Source organism: Ammospiza nelsoni, chromosome 22, assembly GCF_027579445.1.
Source record: "Ammospiza nelsoni isolate bAmmNel1 chromosome 22, bAmmNel1.pri, whole genome shotgun sequence".
NCBI classification, from domain to species: domain Eukaryota; kingdom Metazoa; phylum Chordata; class Aves; order Passeriformes; family Passerellidae; genus Ammospiza; species Ammospiza nelsoni.
Window position 1 is genome coordinate 5,844,669 of NC_080654.1, and position 23,137 is coordinate 5,867,805.

The window sequence follows — 23,137 nt, forward strand, 5'->3', positions numbered from 1 at the left end:
TTGATGATCCCATATCCCCCAGTACCCCCAAATCTTCATTACCCCAGCACCCCAAATCGTGCAGCACCCCCATTCCATTATGCCAATGAAATTCAAATCCCCTAGGACCTGCTGCACCCCAAATTCTGCAGCATTCACCTCTTGATGATCCCATTGCACCCCACATCCCCCAGTACCCCCAAATCTTCGTTACCCCAGCACCCCAAATCGTGCAGCACCCCCATCCCCAGGATCCCAGTGCACTCCACATCTCCCAGCACCCCAAATCCTGCAAGCACCCCCATTCCATGATCCCATTGAAATTCAAATCCCCCAGGATCTGCAGCACCCCAAATCCTGCAAGCACCCCCATTCCATTATCCCAGTGAAATTCAAATCCCCTAGGACCTTCTGCACCCCAAATCCTGCAGCACTCACCTCTTGATGATCCCATATCCCCCAGTACCCCCAAATCTTCATTACCCCAGCACCCCAAATCCTCACCCCCCAAAACGGACAAGTCAGGCCACCCATGATCTTTTTCATAGAAAATCATTGATTTTAACAAAAAACCACCTTTTTACCCCACCCACCCCCCAAACCCTTCCCAAGAGGGGTTCAGGTGGGGGTGTCCCCCGTGTCCCCGGGGGTGACCCCGGCGGTCACTTGGTCGCGCCGCCAGAGCTCCTCCACCAGGGCGTCCAGGACGGGGCCGACCCGGGCCAGCCCCGCGGCGCCCCCGGCCCGCAGCACCCGCAGCCCCTGCGAGCCCTCGAAGGCCCGAACGTCCCCCTCGGTCACGGCCGTGTGCGGGGCCAGGTCGAATCTGGTGTGGGGAGGGGACACAGGGTCAAGGGAAACAGCAACGCCCCGGAAAATCCCCCGAGAAACACCTGAGGTTCAAGGGGAGTGTGGAACTCATCGGTGTAACCAGGTGGGAGTGTTCTCTGCCTGCCCAGGGACTGAGTGGTTTGGGATCTGGGGGTGCAAAGCTGACTGGGGGGGACACAGGGTCAGAAGAGACCCAGGAAATCCCCCCAAAACCCCCTGAAAATAAGTGGGGGTTGTGACCCCAACCCCTCCTCAAACCCTCTAAAAAATCAATGGGAGTTGAGGACTCATTGGTGTAATGAGAGTTGCATGTTCTCAGTGTTGAGTGAAATCAAACACTGAAATCTGGTTTGAAATCTGGGAGTGCAAACCTGACTGGGGGGACACAGGGTCAAGGAGACATCAACACCCTGAAAAATCCCCCCAAAACCACCTATAGAGAAATGGGGATTGTGAATCCATTGGTGCAATGAAGTGTTGCAGGTTCTCGGCCTGCTGAGATAACAAGTGCTGAGAAATCTGGGGTGCAAACCTGAATGGTGGGGGACACAGGGTCAGAAGAGACCCAGGAAATCCCCCCAAAACCCCCTGAAAATAAGTGGGGGTTGTGACCCAAAGAAACTCCCTAAAAAGTCAATGGGAGTTGAGGGCACATAGGTGTAATGAGAGTTGCATGTTCTCAGCCTAACAAGGTATTGAGTGGTTTGGAATCTGGGGGTGCAATCTTGACTGAGAGGGGGATATAGGGTTAAGGGAGACACTAACATCCTGAAAAATCTCCTTTAGGGTGGCAAAACCCCCTAAAAATTAGCAGGAGCCGTGAACCCATTGGTGTAACCATTCTCAGCAAGCTGAGCTACCAAATGCTGAGAAATCTGGGGGTGTGAACCCATTTTCGGGCAGGGGGGGCCAAGGAAGACCTAAAAAACCCCCAAAACCTGAAAATCAGCAAGAGTCAGGAATCCATTGGTGTGCCGTTCTCAGCCCCTGCCACGCCAAGCACTGAGAGCCCCAGGGGTGCAATCCCCCCGCCATGGGGTGACCTTTGGGGACCCCCCAAAAGGATACTTGGTGCCCACGACCACCCTGACGAGGTGACGGTCCCCGGGGCCCAGCATGCGGCCCATGAGCGCCGGCAGCTCCTCGAAGGACGCGCGATCCGTGAAGGAGAACAGGAACAGGGCGGCGTCCGCCTCCTCCTTACAGGCCTACAGGGCACGGGGACACCGCTCACCGCGGGGTCCCGGCGGTGTCCCCCGCCCCAAAACCGTCCCCAGCCCCAAAATGCATCCCCCGCTCACGGGCAGCAGGTGCTCGAACTTCCTGAGCGCTCCGTCCCCGCAGTCCCAGAGGTGCAGCTGGAACAGGACAGGGCGGCCGCTGCCGCGGGGCTTGGCCGGCCAGAACAGCGTGGTGGCTTCGATGCCTGCGGGGACAGCGGGACTGTCACCGCCGGGCCATACACAGGGTCTTGTGGTGGCCGGGGTGGCCTCGAACCCTGCGGGGACAGCGGGACTGTCAGCCCCGGGACACCCCTGGGTTATACACAGGGTCTCATGGTGGCCGGGGAGGCCTCTATGCCTGCGGGGACAGTGGGACTGTCACCCCGACTCTACCCAGGGTCTTGTGGAAGCCAGGGTGGCCTCGAACCCTGCGGGGACAGCGGGACTGTCACCTCCGGGTCCCCCCCCGGCCGTACCCAGGGTCTCGTGGTGGCCTCGATGGCTGCGGGGACAGTGGGACTGTCACCCCCGGACCCCCCCATCCGTACCTAGGGTCTCGTGGTGGCCGGGGTGGCCTCAATCCCTACGGGGACAGTGGGACTGTCACCCCCAGGACACCCCGGGCTGTACCCAGGGTCTCGTTGCGGCCTCGATGCCTGCGGGGACAGCGGGACTGTCACCCCCGGGACACCCTGGGCCGCACCCAGGGTCTCGTTGTGGCCTCGATGCCTGCGGGGACTGTCACCCCCGGACCCCCCCGCCGTACCCAGGGTCTCGTTGTGGCCTCGATGCCTGCGGGGATTGTCACCCCCGGGTCCCCCCCAGCCGTACCCAGGGTCTCGTGGTGGGTGGGGGGCACGAGGGTCCCCCCCAGCCAGGCCACCAGCGCTGTCTTGCCGACGCCGCTCCTGCCCGCCAGGAAGAGTTTGTAGGTGACCGTGGGCACCGCCAGCGCGGGCGGCAGCGCCGGGCGCTCCAGCAGACCTGGGGAGGGGCTCGGGGTCAGGCTGGGGGGGCTCAGAGCCCGGCTGGGGGGCGCAGGGGGGGCACGCACCGAACACTCTCCGCTGGTTCTTGTGCACGATGGAGTCCAGGTAGGGGCGGCCGGCGGGGGACAGGAGCCAGCCCGGCTCCAGCGCCCAGTCCTGCTCTGCCATGGGCCCCCAAACCTGGGGGACGGCGAAGAGCCCCCCTTCCCCCATGGGGTCACTGCATGTGCAGCTTTGGGGGCTCCTTCTGACCCCACCCCAAGGTCCAGGCACCCTTCCCAGGGCCCCTAAATCCTCCATCGGGCCCCTAAAACACCCCCCGTGTCCCAGCATCCTCCCCAAAACCACCCACGGGGTCCCTGACACTCCTCTGTGAGGTGCCTGCTCCCCTTCCATGGGGTCTGTGCCCTCCCTATGGAGTCCCTGACCCCTCTCTGGGGTCCTTGCACCCCCTACAGGGTCCCACCGCCTTCCCATGGCTTCCCTGCCCCTCTCCGGTTCCTGTGCCCCACTCTGGGGTCCCTGCACCCCTCAGTGTCCCACCATCCCCCCAGGGTGTCCCTCACAGCCTCACAACCCCACACAGAGTCCCTGCTTCCCTCAGTGTCCCTCCATCCTCCGAGAGTGTCCCTCACAGACCCATTCTGGGGTCCTTGTCCCCCTCAGTGTCCCTCACACCCCACACGGGGTCCCCGTCCCTCTCAGTGTCCCTCCACCCTCCCAAGGTGTCCCTCACATCCCACACGGGGTCCCTGCACTCCCCGAGGGGTTCCTGCCACCCCCGCGGGTCTGTGCTGCCCCCAGCTGATCCCGTGCCCCCACAGCATTTAGGAGGGAGGGGACCCAGCCCCTGTCCCCTCCCCGGACCCGCTGCCCCCCAAATTCCCCCCATCCTTGTCCCCCACACCAATTTTCCCGTGCGGTCCCTTTAAGACGCGGCGCCGCCGCTCACCTGAGGCAGCTTCCGCCTCGTCGTGACGTCACGAAAACAGGCGGGGCGCTACAGAGACCACGCCCAGGCACAGCTGCGCGTGCGCGGTGAGTTGGGGGCACACGTGGAGTGACCCCGGCCCTGCGGATTTTGGGGGGTCCCCATCCCCACTCACTGACACCGGAATGATTTGGGGGGTTCCCATCCCAGATTACTGACACTGCAAAGATTTGGGGCTCCCCCTCCCAAGTTACTGACACCGGAATGATTTGGGGGTCCTCATTCCAAGTTACTGACACTGCAATGATTTGGGGGTCCCCATCCCCAGTTGTCAGCACTGCTGGGATTTGGGGTTCCCAACTGCCAGGGTTTCCAGGCTTTAGATCTCTCCCTCATCCCTAATCACTGACACTTGAAGCTTTGGGTTCCAGCATCTCCCCCCACTGGCAGGACTTGGGGTCCCAATTTCCAGCCCCAGCAGGTTCTAGGATCCCCATCCCCATTTCCCATCTCCAACAGGTTGTGGGATCCCCAGTTCCCAACACTGGCAGGATTTGGGGTCCTTATCACCAATTTCCAGCCCAAACTGGCTCTGGGGTCCCATTTTCCAGAGCTGGGAGGCTTTGACATCCCTGGTTACCATCTCCAGCAGTTTTGGGATCCCCATTCCCAGTTTCCATCCCTAACAGGGTTTGGAAACTGGGAATTCCAATTCCAGTTCCCCATTCCCAGTGCGGACAGCCTTTGGGTCCCCGTCCCTAATTCCCAACCCTGGCAGGACCTGGGATCCACAATTTCCAGCACAGGCAGGACATGGGTTCCCCAGTTCCCAGCCCTGACAGGTTTTGGGGTCCCATCCTAAACTTCCATCCCAAACAAGGTTTGGGATCCCTGAATTCCCAGCTCCAACAGGCTCTGGGATCCCCAGTTTCCAACCTCAACAGGCTTTGGGGTCCCCATCCCCGATTTCTGGCTCCAAGAAACTTCCCAAATTCTCTGTGTCCCCCTTTGCCTCCCTCCACTCCTCCAACATTCCCTGTACAAATATTTCCCTTCTCCTACACAAAGACCCCAAATCCCCCCTTTCACCCCCAAACTTATGGCAGCACAGCAAGAACCCCTCCAAGTCACTCCCACCCCTCCCCAAAAGGACCAACCATCCGTTTCTTTTCCTTTTTATTTGTTAAACCACTAAAAATTCGTTGGGAAGGGGGGGAGGGACCCCCATGAACCCCCCCAAAATGTACACAAGATTTTAAATATCACCGGAATCGCTTCCCATTGCTGCTCTCGGCCCGGGAGTGATGGGGGATACACCTGAGTCGCGGTGGGTGGGGGGACACCTCGCTCACAGCACCAGCAGCTCCCGTGGGACTCGGGGACAGGGACCCAAATTTGGGGTGAATCTCTCTGAAGGGCACAGAACATGCATCTCCTGACGGGGAACCCCGGGAGGGGAACCCTGGGAGTGGGGCAGGATGGAAAGTGGGAGAGCAGCCCTGGAGGGATGCTCTGCAGGGAGAAGGACATCAAGGTGCCATCCATCCCCGGCTTTGACTCTTTTTTTTGGGGATGGATGACAAAAAACATGCAAAGGGGACGTGGGGATCGATGGCGAAGCCTCGACCGCCTTCCCCGCGGCCATCGCGTGGAGAAGGAAAATTCCAAAATTCCACAGCTCACCCGAGGTGCTCCTGAGGTCTGGGGATTTTTTGAGAGGAGGGAAAATTGTATTTCGCTTTCCCAAATCGTTCTGGGATGAATGGGAGAGGTGGGATTTGATGAGGGGTTTATTTACAGAGGTGGAAAACGCCGCGGGTGAAGCAAATCCCTCCCCGTCCCCACGCGGCTGGGATGGGATTTAAGGCTCCGACCGGCAGAAAGCTCAGTGGGGATGGAGAAGAAAAATTTTGGGAAGAAGGGACCACGTCATGGCGCTGCCGGCTTGGGGAGGGCTCCCTGGTTTGAGGGTGCTGGAGGTTGTTGACCAAAACCTGGCAGAATCCGCCCCGTTTCCCCCCCTTGGAGGGGACAGGGAAGGAGGGCTTGTCCCAGAAGGACGCACAGGTTCAATCCCTTCGGATTTGGATTTAATCTTTGCGGAAGGAGGCACGTGCAAAGATGAGGTGAAGTTACTGCATCGAGGCTGCCCTCACATTTACCAGGATCTGTCCTTTTCCCTGGAAAACCCACCCTGCTCCCGGGTTCCAAGGGGCTGCTTCGGCCTTGAACGGGTTTGGGCCGTTCAATGAAATGAAACCTTAAAGTCTAGAAGGGAATTGGCAGCCAAATATCTCTGTTTTGGGGGAATAACAGGATTTTCAGAGTATTTCTGCTGGTCAGAGGGGATCAGGGCTGATTCCCAAGCCTGATCCAGCAGGGCAGGGAGAGGAGGGATGCTAACAATCAAGATTTTTGGCATTTTGACACAAAAAAAATGTCCTTTCCTCCTTCTTTTGGTCCTGCCTGGAGGACAGAGATGAGAGTGGCAGGTGAGAGGCAAAATAAAAAGGCATCATGTTTGTGTCGAGCAAAGGTTGGCAGCACTGGGAGGTTCCCAGAGGGATATTGCTGGGATATTGTTTTCCTGACGGAGTTGAGCATGGAATTAATCAAGCTGACAGCCTCCTGCCTGCTGCAATTTAGGTTATTCCTATAAAACCACTTCTACTCACAACCCACGAGGAATTTCGGAGAGACTGAGACTCACAAACACTTAAGAGAATAAACCCAGGAAGATCCTGGCTGCAGCAGAGGAATTCCCTGGCTGCTCTCCCCGAATCCTCGGGTCCTTCCCCGCCTGTAAACACGACTGGGGTCTTACTGGGAACTGCCGGGGCAGTGCTGGAGCATTTGCTTGGACTTTTATTGATTTCCTGCTCCCTAATTCACAGTTTGAACGCCTGCGTGTCGGGAAGGGGCTGGGGAAGGAGGAGGAGCCGCAGGGATGGAAGGACGGGCGGCGGGCGGCGGCCGCATTATCTCTTTGCTCGCACAAAGTACAAGGCATTTGTTTTGGGGTAATATTTGACGTTTTGTTTCTTGTCCATCAGGCCACCGAATATGATCAGCTCCCCTCGGCCTTGCACCACCGTGTGTAAACTGGTCTCGGGCGGCCCCACCACGGAGCTGCTGTTGAACACTTTCCACTTGACTCGTCCCTGCTCCTTGGTGTCCTTAATGTCCAGCACGTACATCTGCATGGGCTTGCAGTTCATGCTCTGGTACAGCGGCTTGCCCACGTTCAGCGACTGCGGCGGGTGGTGCCCGAGGCGCCGGGCGATGGGGGGCAGCGAGTGCCCCTCGCCCTGGGTGCTGCTGGGCCGCACGGAGCCCGGCTCGGCGCCCGGTGAGCCCGGGGACGAGGCCAGGGGAGGGCTGAGCGCGGCCGAGGCCGAGGTGGCTTTGGAGGAGAGGGCTTTGACGGCCTCGAGGCTGCGGCGGAGCGCGCCGGGGGACACGGCCCCGGGCAGGGCGGCGTGGGGCGGCGTGTGGATGCCGTTGGTGTGCTCCGGGGGGTTCCGCGTGCCCGCTGTCCTGCCCTCCGCGCCGTCCAGCTGGCACAGGAGGGACGTGGGCTTCTGCTCCCAGCCCAGCTCCACGGAGGCCAGGCGCAGATCCCTCTGCTCCGGCAGCGAGCCCCGGCGCGGCGCCAGGGCCGGCCCCACCTTGAGGTCGAATCCCTCGGCGGCCGAGGGGGTGCTGGGGGACAGGGCCTGCACGGGGCTGTCCAGGGAGGCCCCGCCGGGCGGCGCCGCTCCGGGTGACACCGTGCCGCCGTTGAGCACCGGGGAACTGTCCCCTCTGGCCGGGGACAGACTGCCCTCCCGCGAGCCCGACGGCGTCTGCCTGCGGGGACGGAGGGTGCCCCAGCGGCCGTTGACGCAGGGAGCCTCGTCCGTGTTCCTGACGGGGGACTGGGAGCGGAATTCCCGCGTCTCGGGCACCAGGGCGGGCGGCGTGGCGCTGATGGGGGACGGGCGGGAGTTGAGGCTGGGGCTCAGCGGGGCTCTCCCGCTGGGAGCTTGGCTGAAGACCACGACGCACTGCCCCACCTGTGGGACAGCAGGGAACAGACATCAGGAGGAGCCTTGGTGCTGGGGAGAAGAGGTTACGGAGCATTTTGGGCAGGGAATAAAGAGGGAGGGGTGTGTGTGAGGGAGCAGGGACCCCCTGTGTTCGTACCCTGCAGGCAGGATGGCACCACAGCTCCGGGGCTCCGTGATCCTCGTTCTCCACCTTGAGCGGCTGCCACGTCCAGGGGTTGGCCTGCATGTGCAGCAACCAGGCGTCTTTGAACAGCTGGGGAGGGAAGGGTCACACATTCAGGAGTCTGGGCTGGAATTCAGGAGTCTAGGCTGAGATTCAGAAGCCCAGGCTGAGTTTTAGGAACCCAGGCTGAGTTTTAGGAACCCAGGTTGAGTTTTAGGATCCCAGGCTGAGATTCAGGATCCCAGGCTGAGATTCAGGAGCCCAGGCTGAGATTCAGAAGCCCAGGTTGAGATTCAGGAGCCCAGGTTGAGTTTTAGGATCCCACGCTGATATTTAGGAGCCCAGGCTGAGATTCAGGAGCCCAGGCTGAGCTTTAGGATCCCAGGTTGAGTTTTAGGATCCCAGGCTGATATTTAGGATCCCAGGCTGAGATTCAGGATCCCAGGTTGAGATTCAGAAGCCCAGGCTGAGATTCAGGAGCCCTGGCTGAGATTCAGAAGCCCAGGTTGAGATTCAGGAGCCCTGGCTGAGATTCAGAAGCCCTGGCTGAGTTTTAGGAGCCCAGGCTGAGTTTTAGGAGCCCAGGCTGAGTTTTAGCCCAGTTTGCTGCTGGGCTCAGCCCATCAGGGCCATGGTGGGAGTGGTGCTTTGCTGCTGCAGACAGAAGATGCTGACCTAGAGCAGGAGCTAATCACCCATGAGTGACTACACCCCGCTATGGCCATGGATAAATCCCTTCATTGCCATCTGCTATCCCAGTACAAAGTCAGGGCTCATCCTGACGAGCCTCAGTGAACCCAGGGAGCTGCTCAGAGAGCGCCTGGGGTGATTTTTATTAATTAAAGCAGCTCCAGCAACAGCTGAACAGCTTCTCTGGAAAATCTACCAGGTGGGTGCCCAGACTTGAGGAATAAAATGCCACCAACATGCAGAGTCCCCCCATCCCAAATGCAGCCCCAGGTGCCAGGGGGATGGTGATGTCCCTGCTCTCCAGGTACTCACTGCATTGGGACCCCCGCAGCCTCCCAGAATCAAAATGGTCTCGTTGTCTATCACGATCTGCAGGGGACAAAAGAGAGTTTCAGCCCGGGAAGGATTTTTGGCCAGGCCTCCAAGGGCAGACAGAGGCAGGTTCTCACTTCATGGGCGTTGCTGGGGTCTGTGTGCCCCAGGATGAGGAATGGAGCTGGTTTTGCCTGGGACAGAGCAGGATGCAGGGCTCATCCCACCCCTCGTCCCAAACCAGTTCCTCTCTCCAAGGACAGCAATCACCCTTCCCAAAGCTCCAGGGCCCCGACACCCCTGTGCAAAGGAGGGGAGGGTGGAAGGATTGTTTGGGAGGGCAGGTGTGGCAGCAGTGTCTGATCAGTGCTGCTGCTGGGTGAGGGATCCCCGTGGGCTCCATTCCCAAGGCATGGAAGGCAAATTCCAGCATGAGCCATCCGAGCCCTGCTGGGACCAGCCCCACTCTGGGGATCACTGAGCATCCCAGATGGGGACAGCTGCCTCAGGCCAGGTGACAGCCACAGCCATGAGCTCCCTGCCCCAGCAGGTGCTGCTGGAGCTGTGCTTGGAGCAGGAGCAATCCCACGATCAGGAGAGAGGAGCAATCACAAGGGCCTGGAGCCAAACTAGGCTGTGCTGCCTCTCCAGTGATCCCCATGAATGGATCCCCATGGGCTTCATTCCCAGGGCATGGAAGGCACATTCCAGCACGAGCCATCCGAGCCCTGCTGGGACCAGTCCCACTCTGGGGATCACTGAGCATCCCAGATGGGGACAGCTGCCTCAGGCCAGGTGACAGCCATGAGCTCCCTGCCCCAGCAGGTGCTGCTGGAGCTGAGCTTGGAGCAGGAGCAATCCCGAGTCAATTCCAGGACTGGAAGAGCAGAGCAGTCACAAGGGCCTGGAGCCAAACCAGGCTGTGCTGCCTCTCCACTGATCTGAGGTGCCACATAGGGGCACGAGTGGGATAGAGCAGGGATGTGTTCATTACAGCTCTGAGTCACTGGGGGAGAGGGCCTGGCGGGCAAGGGCCCCACAGATAACCAGGGAGAGAATGAATGAATGAATGAATGAATGAATGAATGAATGAATGAATGAATGAATGAATGGATGAATGAATGAATGAATGAAGCCATGGAGGGGGAACGAGGCTGTGCCTGCTTCCCTCTGGCTCAGCTCACCTGGGACTGGCCCCCGCGCGGGTGAGGGCTGGGCCCTGAGATGCTGGGCTTGGACCAAGCCCACTGCTCCAGATCCAGCACCCACACGTCGTTGCTCCTGCAGGGATGAGACAACACGGGCTGAGGATACAACCAGGGATGTGGAACTCAGGTTCAGGGTTTTATGGCAGAATTGGGATTTTTGCAGGTTGGTGCTTGGGATTTGCTGTGAGAGGTGAAGGGTGTGCTAAGGCAGCAGGCAGACCCCAAAATCCTGCAGGAAATTCCTCATGAGTGATCCCAAGACCATCTTAACCCCCTCATGGCTCACATGGGTTACTGTCAGCCACCCTGCCCCCAAACTTACATCTGTCGGGATCCAAGGGAGCCCCCAAAAACGATCATTTTGTCCTCGATGACACAGGAGGAGTGTCCTGCCATGGGAGGGGGGCCGTGGGTCGTCATGATGCAGTTCCACCTGGGAACAGAGGCAAGAACACATGCCCCAGTGAAGGAAAATGTTGGATGAAAGGCCAAACAAAAAATCCCAAAGGCCTGCAAAGTCCTCAAGAACATGTAATGGAGGAAAACCACAGGGAAAACCTCCAAATATCCAAATAGCAACTCAACTAATTAGAAATCCCAATGTGCTAAACATTTTTAAGGCATGACCAAGTCTCATGGCCAACTTGGGAACATCTCCCCTTCCAATTAAGTTTGCCTCAAATTCTTTCCAAGAGAATTGGAAATCTTAATTACAGAGTTGTAATGACACTGCCCAAAGTGCTCTGGATAATTGATACTTTGGAGGATGAAAAGTTCTCAGCACAAGAGGAGCAGGAACCTTCTCTTTGATACAGCATTTCCCTTCTCACACACACCATCAGTGAGAAAGCTGAGTCTAAAATCAGCCAAATGATGTTTAAAGGGAAAAGGAAAATTCCTGCCAGCTCCATGGACACTGCTGGATGCTCCAGTCCCGGAGCTGTAAAGGCAGAGGTTGAAATGATGCAGAAATCTGATTTATCACATCTCCCCGAGGGAGCTGAGTTTTGGATCATCACTGAAAACAAGACCTCCAGCACTTCAGGCTTATCTCAGAAACACCTCAGTGCTCCCAGCCAAAGTGATAAGGCACTTAAAACACCCAGGCTTCCCACCTGGATGGGGATGCTCAGGAAGCCTGGAATATTTAGGTACAAGTCCAGAACCATATGGAAGCAACAGCACCCACGAGCTGCTTGGCAGCACCCTGTCCTCAGCTCTGCTGTGCTTGTGTGGCTTTTTTTTGTTTCAAAAGAGCATTAGAGACACACCTGGGAAACCAGGACCACGCACAGCTTCCCAGGCATTCCTCCAGCTGCATTCCAGAGCCATTTCTCCAGGATCAAAGCCTGCTCTTACCAGTTTTTGGAGGGGGAGTACGTGTGGATCTCATCGAAGAACCTCTCAGGCTGGTGCAGGGGGTAAGGGCTCGGCCTGGTCCACCCCCCAAAAAGCACCAACAAGTCCTTGTAGACCACCAGCGTGGCCCCAGCCTTGGGAGAGGGGTAGGAACCTGGCAGGGAGGGAGGAGAAGTTAGGAAAACCATGTTTGAACACAAGCCCCTAACTCTGCATCATTTCTTCAGTGCCACAACGTGGAGACTCCACCTTTCTGAAAAAATGAAAATAACAGAAAAGAAAAAAAAAGAAAGAAAAAAAGGCAAAATTAGAGCTGGGAGCCTGGGAAGAAAACTCCTGCCAATTTGTGTCATGGTAATTAGTAGGAGCCTGAAAGCACATCTCAAACACAGCAAAACATCTGTCACTCACTGGCAGGAAATTGCCGGTTTTCCAGCGATCCCTCCAAATTATTGCTTTAGCACCGAATAAAAGCAATAATTACCTCCAAATACCTCCTAAGTCTCTCCCTGAGGAGGGAGGGAGAAGGGAGACAATTCCAAGGCACCCCGAGTGGCTTGTGCAGATGTGTGGGGTGCACACAAGTGGCAGAACCCCAGATTTGAGAGGAAGCCCTGAACTGTGAATGAAGTCATTCCTAAAGTCTGCAGGATGCAGTGCTGCTCTAAAAATCGTGGAAAACCTTTTTGTGCTGCCTGTTTGAGGTTCAAAGGGCTCTGCAGGGACCAGGGGCCCCCTGAGCAGGACCTGCACAAGGACAAGGTGACCTCTTGGGCTTGGTGCTGTTGGGATTTGCTGTGCTCAGATGGTTCCATGGATCCTGAGGGCTTTCCTGAGCTCACCTCTCACCTACTGCTGCTCCTGTGGCCCCTGGCCACCACATCCCTGAGAAGCTGTGCCTGCTCAATCCCTGGAAGTGTCCAAGGCCAGGCTGGATGGGACTTGGAGCAACCTGGTCCACTAGAAAGTGTCCCTGTCCATGGCAGAGGGTGGAATGGGATGAGCTTTAAGGTCCCTTCCAACCCAAACCATTCTGGGATTCTGTGATTCCTGTGGAAGATGTCCCTGTCCATGGAAGGAGGGTGGAATGAGATGAGCTTTAAGCTCCTCCCAACCCAAACCACTCTGGGATTTTATGGTTCTTAACCCGCTCAGAGCAGGAGCAGCTTCAGTGCAAGAAACCTGTTGGCAAGAGCAACTATCAAAGGATTCGATTCCTTTGAATTTATGTTGGGAAATCAGAAACTGCAAAAGCCCAGTCCCTGCCTGGCCCTGGAGCCAGAGCTGCTGTGTCTGTGTCAGCAGCCTGCTGATGTGTGAGGTGCTGAGCTGCTTCCCAGAACAGCTAAAGCCTCTGCAGGGCCTGACTCTGAGCATCCTCCTTCCCATGGTGGTCACCAGCACCTGGCACATTGCTCCAGCTCCACAGCCACCCTGGCAGTTCATCCCCAGCCTAGAACATTGCTCCAGCTCCACAGCCAGCCCTGGCAGTTCATCCCCAGCCTAGAACATTGCTCCAGCTCCACAGCCAGCCCTGGCAGTTCATCCCCAGCCCAGCACTGCCCCAGCTCCACAGCCACCCTGGCAGTCCATCCTGGCATCCCCAGCCCAGCCCCACAGCTCCAAGCCCATGAGCAGAGCAGCTCAAGGGCACGGCTCACACGTGGCCACCTCTCTGAACCAGCCCATGCTCCCACCTGGCCCCCGTCCCCTCCCCTGTCCCAGCAGGACTCAGAGACACAATTTTAGCAGGGAATGACACCCAGAACAGACTATTTTTAAAAGAAACCAGAGCAGCTATTTTAGGATGTTGCAGCTGAGGGAAGCAATTCTGTTGCGATGGGTTCCAGGTGCTGCGAGGGAAGAGCAGAAAGCAGCCCCTGGTCTGATGCAGAGATGGCCACGGTGTCCCTGAGCCCTTCCCTAGGGACAGAGAGTTCTGCTGCCCTCAGCCTCATGGAGATGAGGGAAAAATGGGAATAAAGCTCTGCAGAAGCATTTAATGCAAGGTAATGCGTGGCCAGAGCTGTAGCAAGGTCTCTGTGAGGACGAGATGCCAGTGAGGGTCACATTTGGTTACTCCTTGTTTTCCTGGCTCATTCCATGTGTGCAATTCATTAACCCACACCAGCAGGTTTCCAGCCTAAATAATTCCCTGGCAGTGCAGAAAGTTTTTCTCCTAAGCCTGGCACCACAATAAAACATTTGTACCAGAACTTGTGAATCCCAGCCGGGTGATATCGCCAGGGATGCCACAAGGTGTTGGGGTTAAATTGGGCTATTTTTAAACCAAAAGGGGCAGCTGGAGTCATTCCAGGATGGAAAATCATTGGCACCTTGCTCAGAAAGGTCTGGGATGGAGCAGTGAGGAAAGTCACCCTCCCACTGCTGTAACCTGAAGGTCAACCCCGGCCTGAGCCAAGGAGACAATTCCCAAGTGAGTCAGTGCCGTGCAAACAGCCCAGGGCAGAGGCCAGCCCCGGTTTTTCAGGAAGCTTTGCTGTTATTGGACATTGTACGGATGTAAATGAGCTGAGTTTCATTCTGCAATGCAGGAAAACTCTGCATTTTACAAGCCAAAGAAGTGCTGGCCTCTCAAAGCCTCTTCCAACAGCAAAACTGGGGTATCTGTGGATGCTCTCCACAAATGAGATGCACCACAAGCATCTCCAGGATCTTGTGCTGGAGCAGGAATGTGTGGAAATCTGGAGAATGAATGCTGTTTATCCCTAAAGCAGGGGAGAGCTGCTGGGTCCTCAGGAAGGGCAGGAACATCCCGAGGGAGCTGCTGGAAGGGGAAGGCAGCGGCGCTCTGTGAGCTCAGGCCTCAGGCATGCGGAGCAGCCCCGGCCAGAGGGACATCAAAGGGACCGAGGACCTGCTCAAAGTCCAGCCCTCTGAGGATGTGGGAGGTGGGAGTGGCCCTTCAAAGACTCCAAGGAACACAGGGGATTCTCTGGGATAGCACACGGGCTGAGGAGCCATCAGAACTTCATTAATGAACTGCACTGGGACCCACCAGTCACAGTGGGGAACTGCTGTGATCCTGAGCTCCCCTCCCCAGGAACACCACCCAGGCCAAAATACAGGTTATCCCTCCATAACACCATCCAGGTTAGTCCTCTATAACATCATCCAGGTTATTCCTCCATAACACCATCCAGCCCAACATCCAGGTTATCCTTCCCTAACACCACCCAGCCCAAAATACAGGTTTTCCTTCCATAGCACCATCCAGGTTATCCCTCCACAACACCATTCAGCCCAACAATCAGGTTATCCTTCCATACCATCACCCAGCCCAAACATCCAGGTTATCCCTCTACAACACCACCCAGGTTATCCCTCCATAACACCATCCAGCCCAAAATCCAGGCTATTCCTCCATAACATCATCCAGGTTATTCCTCCATAACACCATCCAGGTTATCATTCCACAACATTACCCAGCCCAACATCCAGGTTATTCCTCCATAACATCATCCAGGTTATCCCTGCATGACACCATCCAGCCCTCCCAACATCCAGGTTATCCCTCCATAACACCATGCAGGTCTATCCTTCCATAACATCATCCAGGTTATCCCTCCATAACACCATGCAGGTCTATCCTTCCATAACATCATCCAGGTTATCCCTCCATAACACCATCCAGCCCAAACATCCAGGTTATCCCTCCATAACACCATCCAGCCCATCAACCAGGTTATCCCTCCATAACACCACCCAGCCCAAACATCCAGGTTATCCCTCCATAACACCACCCAGCCCAAACATCCAGGTTATTCCTCCATAACACCATCCAGGTTATCAGCCCCTAACACCATCCAGGTTATTCTTCCATAACATCATCCAGGTTATCCCTCCATAACACCATCCAGCACAATATTCAGGTTATCCCTCCACATCACCATCTAGGTTGTCCCTCCATAACACCATCCAGATTACCCCTCCATAACACCATCCAGATTACCCCTCCATAACACCAGCCAGCCCAAAATCCAGGCTATCCCTCCATAACACCAGCCCAAGATCCAGGTTATCCTTGCTGGGGATAAAGGCTGGAGCAGGCTGAGGGTGCAGCACAGCTCACTCCTAAGCACAGCAGGCTCCATCCCTGCACAGCTGACGCTGTTCTTTCAGCTGGGATGAGGAGCTAAAAGCTGGGCTGAGCTATTTTTTTCCCAGCTGATGGATTTTCCTGGCTCGCAAAGCCAAAAAACCAACCAACCAAAGATCTCTGGCTTCCAGAGATGTTTGGAAAAGAAATGCCAGCCTCTGATTGCTCCCGACACGAGCTCTGGGTGTTTTATCTGTGTTGGATCTGTCCTTATAAGCAGTTTTTCAAGCCCAGTTATCCAGCCCTCTAAAGCCACCGGAGCCGCACACGCGGAGATTAACGGGAACAAAGGAAAAGCCTGGCTTGAAGGGCACGTGGGACACAGAGTGCCAGACCAGCCCTTTACCTCTGGAAGGACAGCCCTGAGAGACTCCAAAAACCAGCTGGAGTGGGGAACAGCAATGCTCACCCCGTGGTTATCTGCTGGGATTGCCCAGGTGGAAGGACGGGCTCAGGTCCATCGATGGGGTTTGGGGAACGTTCCACAGGAGGGGCTGGAGCAGGTCTGCACTGACCCAGGGGGCAGAGAACACATGAAAGAGTTGTGCCAAGGGGATTGGTACTGAGGAGCTTTAATTCTGGAGAAGGATGGGATGGGAGCTGCAGCCAGGAGCTGTTTTTGCTGGATCTGGTGAATCCTACAAGGAGCTGACGTTGTGGCTGATCAGGTTTCCATGGAACACCTGGATAACCAAAGCCATGTGTCCCATGTCAAAGCTGGGAAATTAAAGGGAGCTGCTCCAGCACCCTGTGGATTTCAAGGTGCAAAGGAATTCAAGCTCCCAGGTTCAAAAGCCACCTGCAATCTGCACTCCAGAGGTACAGGGAACCATCCCTGGGAAGGGCTTGGTGCTGTCCTTTTTACAGGAATCCTGGAATGGTTTGGGTTGGAAGGGACCTTAAAGCTCATCCCATGGGCAGGGACACTTTCCACTATTCCAGGGTGCTCCCAGCCCTGTCCAGCCTGGCCTTGGACACTTCTTCCCAAGGCAGGATGGTGGTGCCTGTTTTGCACTCTGAGTTGTCCCAAACTAGATCCAGCCCTGCCCACCATGAGTTTTGTGTCTCCATGCTCAGGCAGCAGCAGAGCCACATCCAGAGGCTGGTTTTTAGTCTGGCCAGACCTGGATTTTCAAATCCCAGTTTCCAGCCTGGAACTCTCATCCACCCCACCTGAGGGATGGCCCTGACTACATCCCATCCCACAGAGTTCCATCCCAAACCTGTACGATAGTGTGAAATCCCCAAAGCTTTCCCCTTCAACCGGAAGCAAAACCAGAGAAGGAAAAAACAATAAATCCCTCTGCTTCCCAGGCCAGCAGGGATTTTTCCACAGCAGTCAGCAGATTCCCTGCCAGGTTTCCCAAAGGGAAGAGGAAAAGCTGGTGAGCAGCAGTCCAGAGGCCAGAAGAGAATGAGCATCCCAGCAATCCCAGCACTAGCACTGGATTTGGGAGATGCCAGAGGAGCACTCCCATGGGAAGAGCAGACATCCCTGCTGCACACCCACTCATTCCCAAAGTCAAACCCAACACTGAGCACTCAGCTCAGCTGCCTCTGATCCAGCATTTGACATTCACCTGTTTTTAATTCCAAAACAGAGCACTGGGATTATGAACATGTTCTAGACTAGTTCTGACCAGGCCTGCCTAAACCGTAGAGCCTCTAAAAGCCACAGAAGTATCATCTTCTCTTACCAAAACCACAGGCAATTTAGTGTTCCCTTCCAGAAAAACCCCAAATTCCATGCTGGGAAGCAGACAGGAATTCAGCCTTGCAGGAGTCTTAAGGAAAAACCAAACAAATCTCTGCTGATTTGCCTCCTCAGCAGAGAGACAAAACCTCTGCAGACACAAATAACCTCTTGGGAAGGAACTGAGGGAATATCCTGAGTTTATCTGCAACCTCTTGGGAAGGAACTGGGGGAATATCCTGAGTTTATCTGCAATTTTGAGGGGCAGATCAGCGACCCCCTGATGCTGACATGCAGACAGAATTCTCAGTGTGGGATTTCCACCCTGCAGAGACTCAGGACTGTGGTACAAGCCCAGTCAAACCCCGGCATGGAAGCCAAGTTTGGTTTTTTTGCAATCTCTGGGAGGTGCAGGCAGAGGCCCCGGGGAGGATCAGTCACCTCCACGCTGTTGCAAGGTGCCTGTGGGTATTTTTTTAACCCCGGCACTCCGAGGTGCTGCCGCTCTGATAAATCCACGAACAAGGAGAGGCAGTGCCCTCTGAACCCCGTGCAACTGGATTTACTGAGTCACTCTGTGCTAATGCCTGGCAAAAATGTCCTCATGCAGCATTGAGCAAACAATGGCGAGATAACCGCGCCAGAACGCCGCGGGCTCGGCCTCTTATCTCCCAACAGCCCCGGACGGGATCGCCGCAATTCCTGCCGCAATTCCTGCAGCTGCACTGCGGGAGAGGCTTTACTGGGATACACCCTGCCCCTCTCCCAGGCAGCAGTGCCCCGAGGTGCTGGGAGCTCTGAGGAGTGAGGTCACCCTCAGCAACCATCCCTTGGGAAAGGCAGATTTGGGAAAGGCAGCCATCCTTTGGGAAAGGCAACTGTCCTTTGGGAAAGGCAGATTTGGGAAAGGCAGCCATCCTTTGGGAAAGGCAGCAGTCCTTTGGGAGAGGCAGATTTGAGAAAGGCAGATTTGGGAAAGGCAACTGTCCTTTGGGAAAGGCAACTGTCCTTTGGGAAAGGAGGATTTGGGAAAGGTGGATTTGGGAAAGGTGGATTTGGGAAAGGCAGCCATCCTTTGGGAGAGGAGGATTTGGGAAAGGAAACCTTCCTTTGGGAAAGGCAGATTTGGGAAAGGCCTTTGTCCTTTGAGAAAAGTGGATTTGGGAAAGGCAGCTGTCCTTTGGAAAAGGAGGATTTGGGAAAGGCAGCCATCCTTTGGGAAAGGCAGATTTGGGAAAGGCAGCCATCCTTTGGGAAAGGCAGATTTGGCCGCGCACGGGAGCTGCTCTTGCAAAAGCCTCTGTTCCCTCTCCCCGTGGGTGGAATCCCCAGCATCCACCTCGCCCTGCTTCCACGCTGGTGGTTTTGTTCCCCCTGAAGTGAGGCTGCCCCGCAGACTCCTCCGGTGATTTCACAGCCTGACACCTCCCCAGATCAGCCCCTGTGCAACTGAAGAGCTCAGCACTCCCAGAAAGGGCTGAGCAGCTCCTGCAGCTCATGTTCCTGGAGCTGGGGCTCCCCAGCCCCAGGAGGGGGTTCCTGCAGGGCAGGGGGAGGTCGGGGTGGGACATGGGGCCGTGTCCAGCCCTGCTGAGCTCCGCACTTTCCGCTCCCGGCTCGTTTCCCGCAGCGCGAGGGAGGCGCCCCAGCCTCGGAGAATCCCAAAATGACTGGTGTTCCAGGAAATGGCTGCTGTGTAATTTGGTGAGGTTACAGCTACCACGGGGCTCCAAACCTCAACTATCCTCTAAAGAGCACCCTGTAGGCACAGCCAGAGGATTACAGGATGATTTGGGATGGAAGGGAGCTTAAAGCTCGTCCCATTCCACCCCCTGCCATAGGCAGGGACACCTTCCACTGGACCAGGTTGCTCTAAGCCCTGTCCAGCCTGGCCTTGGACATTTTTTGGGACTGGGAATCCACAACCCTTTTGGATGCAGTCAGAGGCAGGAAGTGCAAAAAGCCTGGGAAGAGCCAGGGCTTTGCTGCTCCCAGTATTTGCTATAAGGACAACAGTTATTCACTGAAACCCCAGCATCTTCCCAGCACAGCAAAGGAAATTCAGTGCACCTCTTTGCACTCCCCTCCTCCCTTGCTGTCTCCCCCTTCACTCCCGTTTTCAACCCATTGGTTCCTAAACTTTGCTCCCTCCATGCCAGGGAAGCATTTTTCTCCTTCATTCCAGTAATTCCAGCCCTGAACACCAAACTCCCTGAATATTTCATGGCAGGAACCAAAATCCACCTTTGGACAGCAGTCAAGCAGGAATGAGGTCTCTGCTGTTCCAGGTGCCTGCCCCATTCTCCGTGAGTTTTACAGCAGATGCTTTGGGGAAAGATTAAAATCAGACACAGAGCACCGGGATGCCGAGAGACTTGGAGAAGTGTGGATTACACTGCCCCGGGAATGCTGCCTGCCCAATCCCGAGGATTACACACCTAATCCTGGTGGACTGAGTCCTCAAGGCAAAGGCTGGGCTGCCTCGGAAGGAGCTCTTGCCGATAGATGTCAGCACAGCCTGCCCGAATTTCCCGGCAGGATCCTTCCCTCCCAGCTGACAGCACAGCCGTGGGATAGCGGGGTTTATCCCGCTGACCCCACAAGGGACAGGGAGGGACCTGCCCCGGAGGCAAGGCCTGTCAGAGACCCAGGAAAGCGGAATAACTGGGTGTGAAACCATCAGGGAATTTGTGTCCAGGGAAACCGTCACCCCTGGGTGCCTCCCACGCCTCGGGAAGGAGGGATCGGCTCCCTCTGAGGTGCAACACATTCATGAGATGTGAGACATCACCAGTGTCAACAACCCCGTGTGTGGCTCCGGGGTTTTGAGCCTTTTTCCTGAAAAGGAAATAAACTGGAGATGCTTTGTCTGAGCCACAGTTTGCAAATTCCTCGTCTCTAACCAAACTCGGACAAGCGAGAAATTAAATTCTCTGCAGGGCTGGCAAATCAAACGTCAGGAAAAAGGGGAAAAAATGCTGATAGAAAAATAAACTCTTGGAAAATCCAGCCTAACTTCTGCCTAGGTTAAAGGGATGACAGTCCTGCACTTTGGGATCATTAAAACACAAATTGTTCTCCTAGTGCTGGCTTTCCAAGGTGGAGGAGGGAGTACCAGGTACTAGTAGTAGTAGTAGTAGGAGGAGGAGGAGGAGTAGTACCTGGTACTACTACTAGGAGGGATTCCTGCTCAATCCTGGAAATGTCCAAGGCCAGGCTGGACAAGGCTTGAAGCACCCTGGGATAGCAGAAGGTGTCCTTGACAGTAGAACGAGGTGAGAGCCCAAATTTGTACTGAAGGAAAAGAGAAGCCATAGGAACTGAGGGAAGAGGGAATCCAGATCCCCACTCCAGCACCCCCTTCCCTTCGAGCTGCTCCTCTCGGAGCCTGCTCAGCCCTTCCCTCTGCTCCCTCCCCACAGGACTCTGCCACGTCAGGCTGAGCTGTCCGGGCAGGGCAGGAGGGCATCCTCGGGCTGAGGGATCATTCCCTGAGGGAGAGCCACAGCCAGACGCTGCCTCCCTGCCCTGCTGACCCGACAGCCCAGCCCTGCTCTGAGGAGCCCATTTCCCACAGCAGGGAAAGCTTTCCCCCACGGATAAAACCCGGCTGAACTTCCAAGTCCTGCGGTGCATGGAGAGCAGGGAACGGGAGAAGTGCTTTGGGCTGCTGGGGTAAAACCCCTGTGCCAGCCCCGACTGAGCCAGCCCTGCTCCTGGGCACATTCCCACCTCCATGAGGACGTTCCCACCTCCCTGGGCACATTCCCGCCTCCCTGGGCACATTCCCACCTCCATGAGGACATTCCCACCTCCCTGGGCACATTCCCGCCTCCCTGGGCACATTCCCACCTCCCTGGGCACATTCCCGCCTCCATGAGGACATTCCCACCTCCCTGGGCACACTCCCGCCTCCCTGGGCCGGTAATCCATGGCTCCTTCACAGCCATTCCCGGCTGCCTCGGGCACCGCATTCCTGGAGGCCCAGGCTCACCTCAGTGGAATTGCTGAGCTGCCTCTGCCCCCTCCCCGTGCCTCGGTGACCTTGGCGGATACCGGGAGCGCTGGAAAAGCCGTGGGAACGCGGCATTGATAAGGATAAGGCGCTGCCAGCTGGAGGGAGGGGCAGGATGCAGCCAGGTAGGGTCGGGGGAAGGGAGGGAGGAATGTGAGAATCCCACATTTCAGATGTGGGATTTGGGAGCGGGAGGCACAGTGATGTTTTTCTCTGGTGGTGATGGGTGATCCTCACCCATTCCTCATCCCACTGACCGGGTGCTGCACACAACTTTTACGGAAAATCTTTTCTTTAGGATTTTTCTTCCTGAGAAGCTGAGAGGCCTCAAGAACAAAATATAAACGTTGATTATCTGCTGCTGTGGAATGCAACAAGTGGATCTGTGACTGGTCTCACAGAGTTGTTTCTAGTTAATGGCCAATCACAGTAGGCTGGCTCAGACTCTCTGTCCGAGACAGAAGCCTTTGTTTTCATTCTTTTCTATTCTTAGCCAGCCTTCTAATGAAACCTTTTCTTCTATTCTTTTAGCATAGTTTTAATGTAATATATATAGTAAAACAATAAATCAAGCCTTCTGAAACATGGAGTCAACATTCTCATCTCTTCCCTCATCCAAGAACCCCTGTGAACACCATCACAGCCGGGCTCTCCAAGCCTTGGTTTGCAGGGAGCAGATCCCAGACAGGGAGGGATCCCAGGCAGGGATCTTTTGGCTTTTCCTGCCTGGTTCAGGGATGGCCCCTGTGGGATCAATCCCTGCAAACAGCTCACCACAAGCTCAGTTTGCAGCTGTGGGATCAATCCCTGCTCACCACTCGCTCAGTTTGCCCGTGGGTTTTGTACCTGCGGTCCCTGGGACTGCTCCGTGCCAGGCACGGCAGGGTGGCCATCCAAGGATGGATGCCACTGGAATGTGGTTTGCATCCAGACAACAAAAATCTTGCAGAGGTTAAACACAGCCAGCAATGGCACGAGCTGGAGGAGGACAGAGCCTGGCAAATCAAGGGTGGGGAGGTGTGTGCTGTAAACCTAAACCATGGATTAATCTCCTGGAAACCCAAATAGGTGGCAGCTGACACAGAAAAAAAAAAACCACCAACAAAACCCTTCACTTGATTTGGGTTGATTTTTCATCTCTTGCCTTTGAGATATTTCATATTGAACGCCACAAATTCCATTAGAGACATTCTGCAAAACCAGCCAGGCAAAGAGAGGAGCAAATGAACATCAGATGGATCCAGGGGCTGGGAACAGCCCTGCTCCCACCCCAGAGCTGCCAGTCCACCCTCTGCAAGGGCAGGAATGAAGCCCAAACTCTACATTCAGGGATGCTGCTGGAGAGTTTGTTTGTCAAAGGCTTGGCAGGAGTGGTCACTCACCTCCTTGTAAAAGTGGGAGTCCAAAAAAGCAGGAAAACAATCAATATGTTTAAACTGGAGAAAGCAATTCCAAGCAATCTGTGCTGGGACAGCCTCTGCCCCAAAGGGCAGGGGACAGAGCTTGGAAAGTCCTGGTTCTGCTCCAGAAGGGCAGAAATGAGGGGTGGGATGAGGAAGAAATGAGGGGTGGGAT

The 23,137-nt window shown here is 55.9% G+C and overlaps 2 protein-coding genes across 2 annotated transcripts in view; both read right to left on the bottom strand.

Moving 5' to 3' along the window:
* Positions 1-558: 558 nt before the first annotated feature.
* CPLANE2 (ciliogenesis and planar polarity effector complex subunit 2) lies at positions 559-3,221 on the bottom strand. The gene is made up of 5 exons (XM_059487628.1): positions 3,088-3,221; positions 2,865-3,017; positions 2,112-2,236; positions 1,879-2,018; positions 559-805 (listed from the first exon to the last, which is right to left on the bottom strand). The coding sequence occupies exons 1-5, from the start codon at positions 3,188-3,190 to the stop codon at positions 598-600; spliced, it is 729 nt and encodes a 242-aa protein (XP_059343611.1). The 5' UTR covers positions 3,191-3,221; the 3' UTR covers positions 559-597.
* A 1,891-nt stretch (positions 3,222-5,112) lies between these two features.
* FBXO42 (F-box protein 42) overlaps positions 5,113-23,137 on the bottom strand; it is a 52,150-nt gene continuing 34,125 nt past the window's right edge. Inside the window, exons 5-10 of the mRNA XM_059487632.1 lie at positions 11,735-11,888; positions 10,698-10,808; positions 10,352-10,448; positions 9,168-9,224; positions 8,139-8,255; positions 5,113-8,008 (exon numbers count right to left, since the gene is read on the bottom strand). Coding sequence (XP_059343615.1) covers positions 6,932-8,008; positions 8,139-8,255; positions 9,168-9,224; positions 10,352-10,448; positions 10,698-10,808; positions 11,735-11,888 — 1,613 coding nt within the window. The 3' untranslated portion in view covers positions 5,113-6,931. The remainder of the gene's footprint in view (positions 8,009-8,138; positions 8,256-9,167; positions 9,225-10,351; positions 10,449-10,697; positions 10,809-11,734; positions 11,889-23,137) is intronic.

Excerpts from the sequence above, each read along its gene's own strand:
- CPLANE2 (XM_059487628.1), bottom strand. The coding sequence starts at position 3,190 with ATGGCAGAGCAGGACTGGGCGCTGGAGCCGGGCTGGCTCCTGTCCCCC. Across the intron at positions 3,018-3,087 it reads GAACCAGCGGAGAGTGTTCG|GTCTGCTGGAGCGCCCGGCG; the intron begins GTGCGTGCCCCC and ends GCCCCTCCCCAG. Across the intron at positions 806-1,878 it reads AGGGTGGTCGTGGGCACCAA|ATTCGACCTGGCCCCGCACA; the intron begins GTATCCTTTTGG and ends TCCCCACACCAG.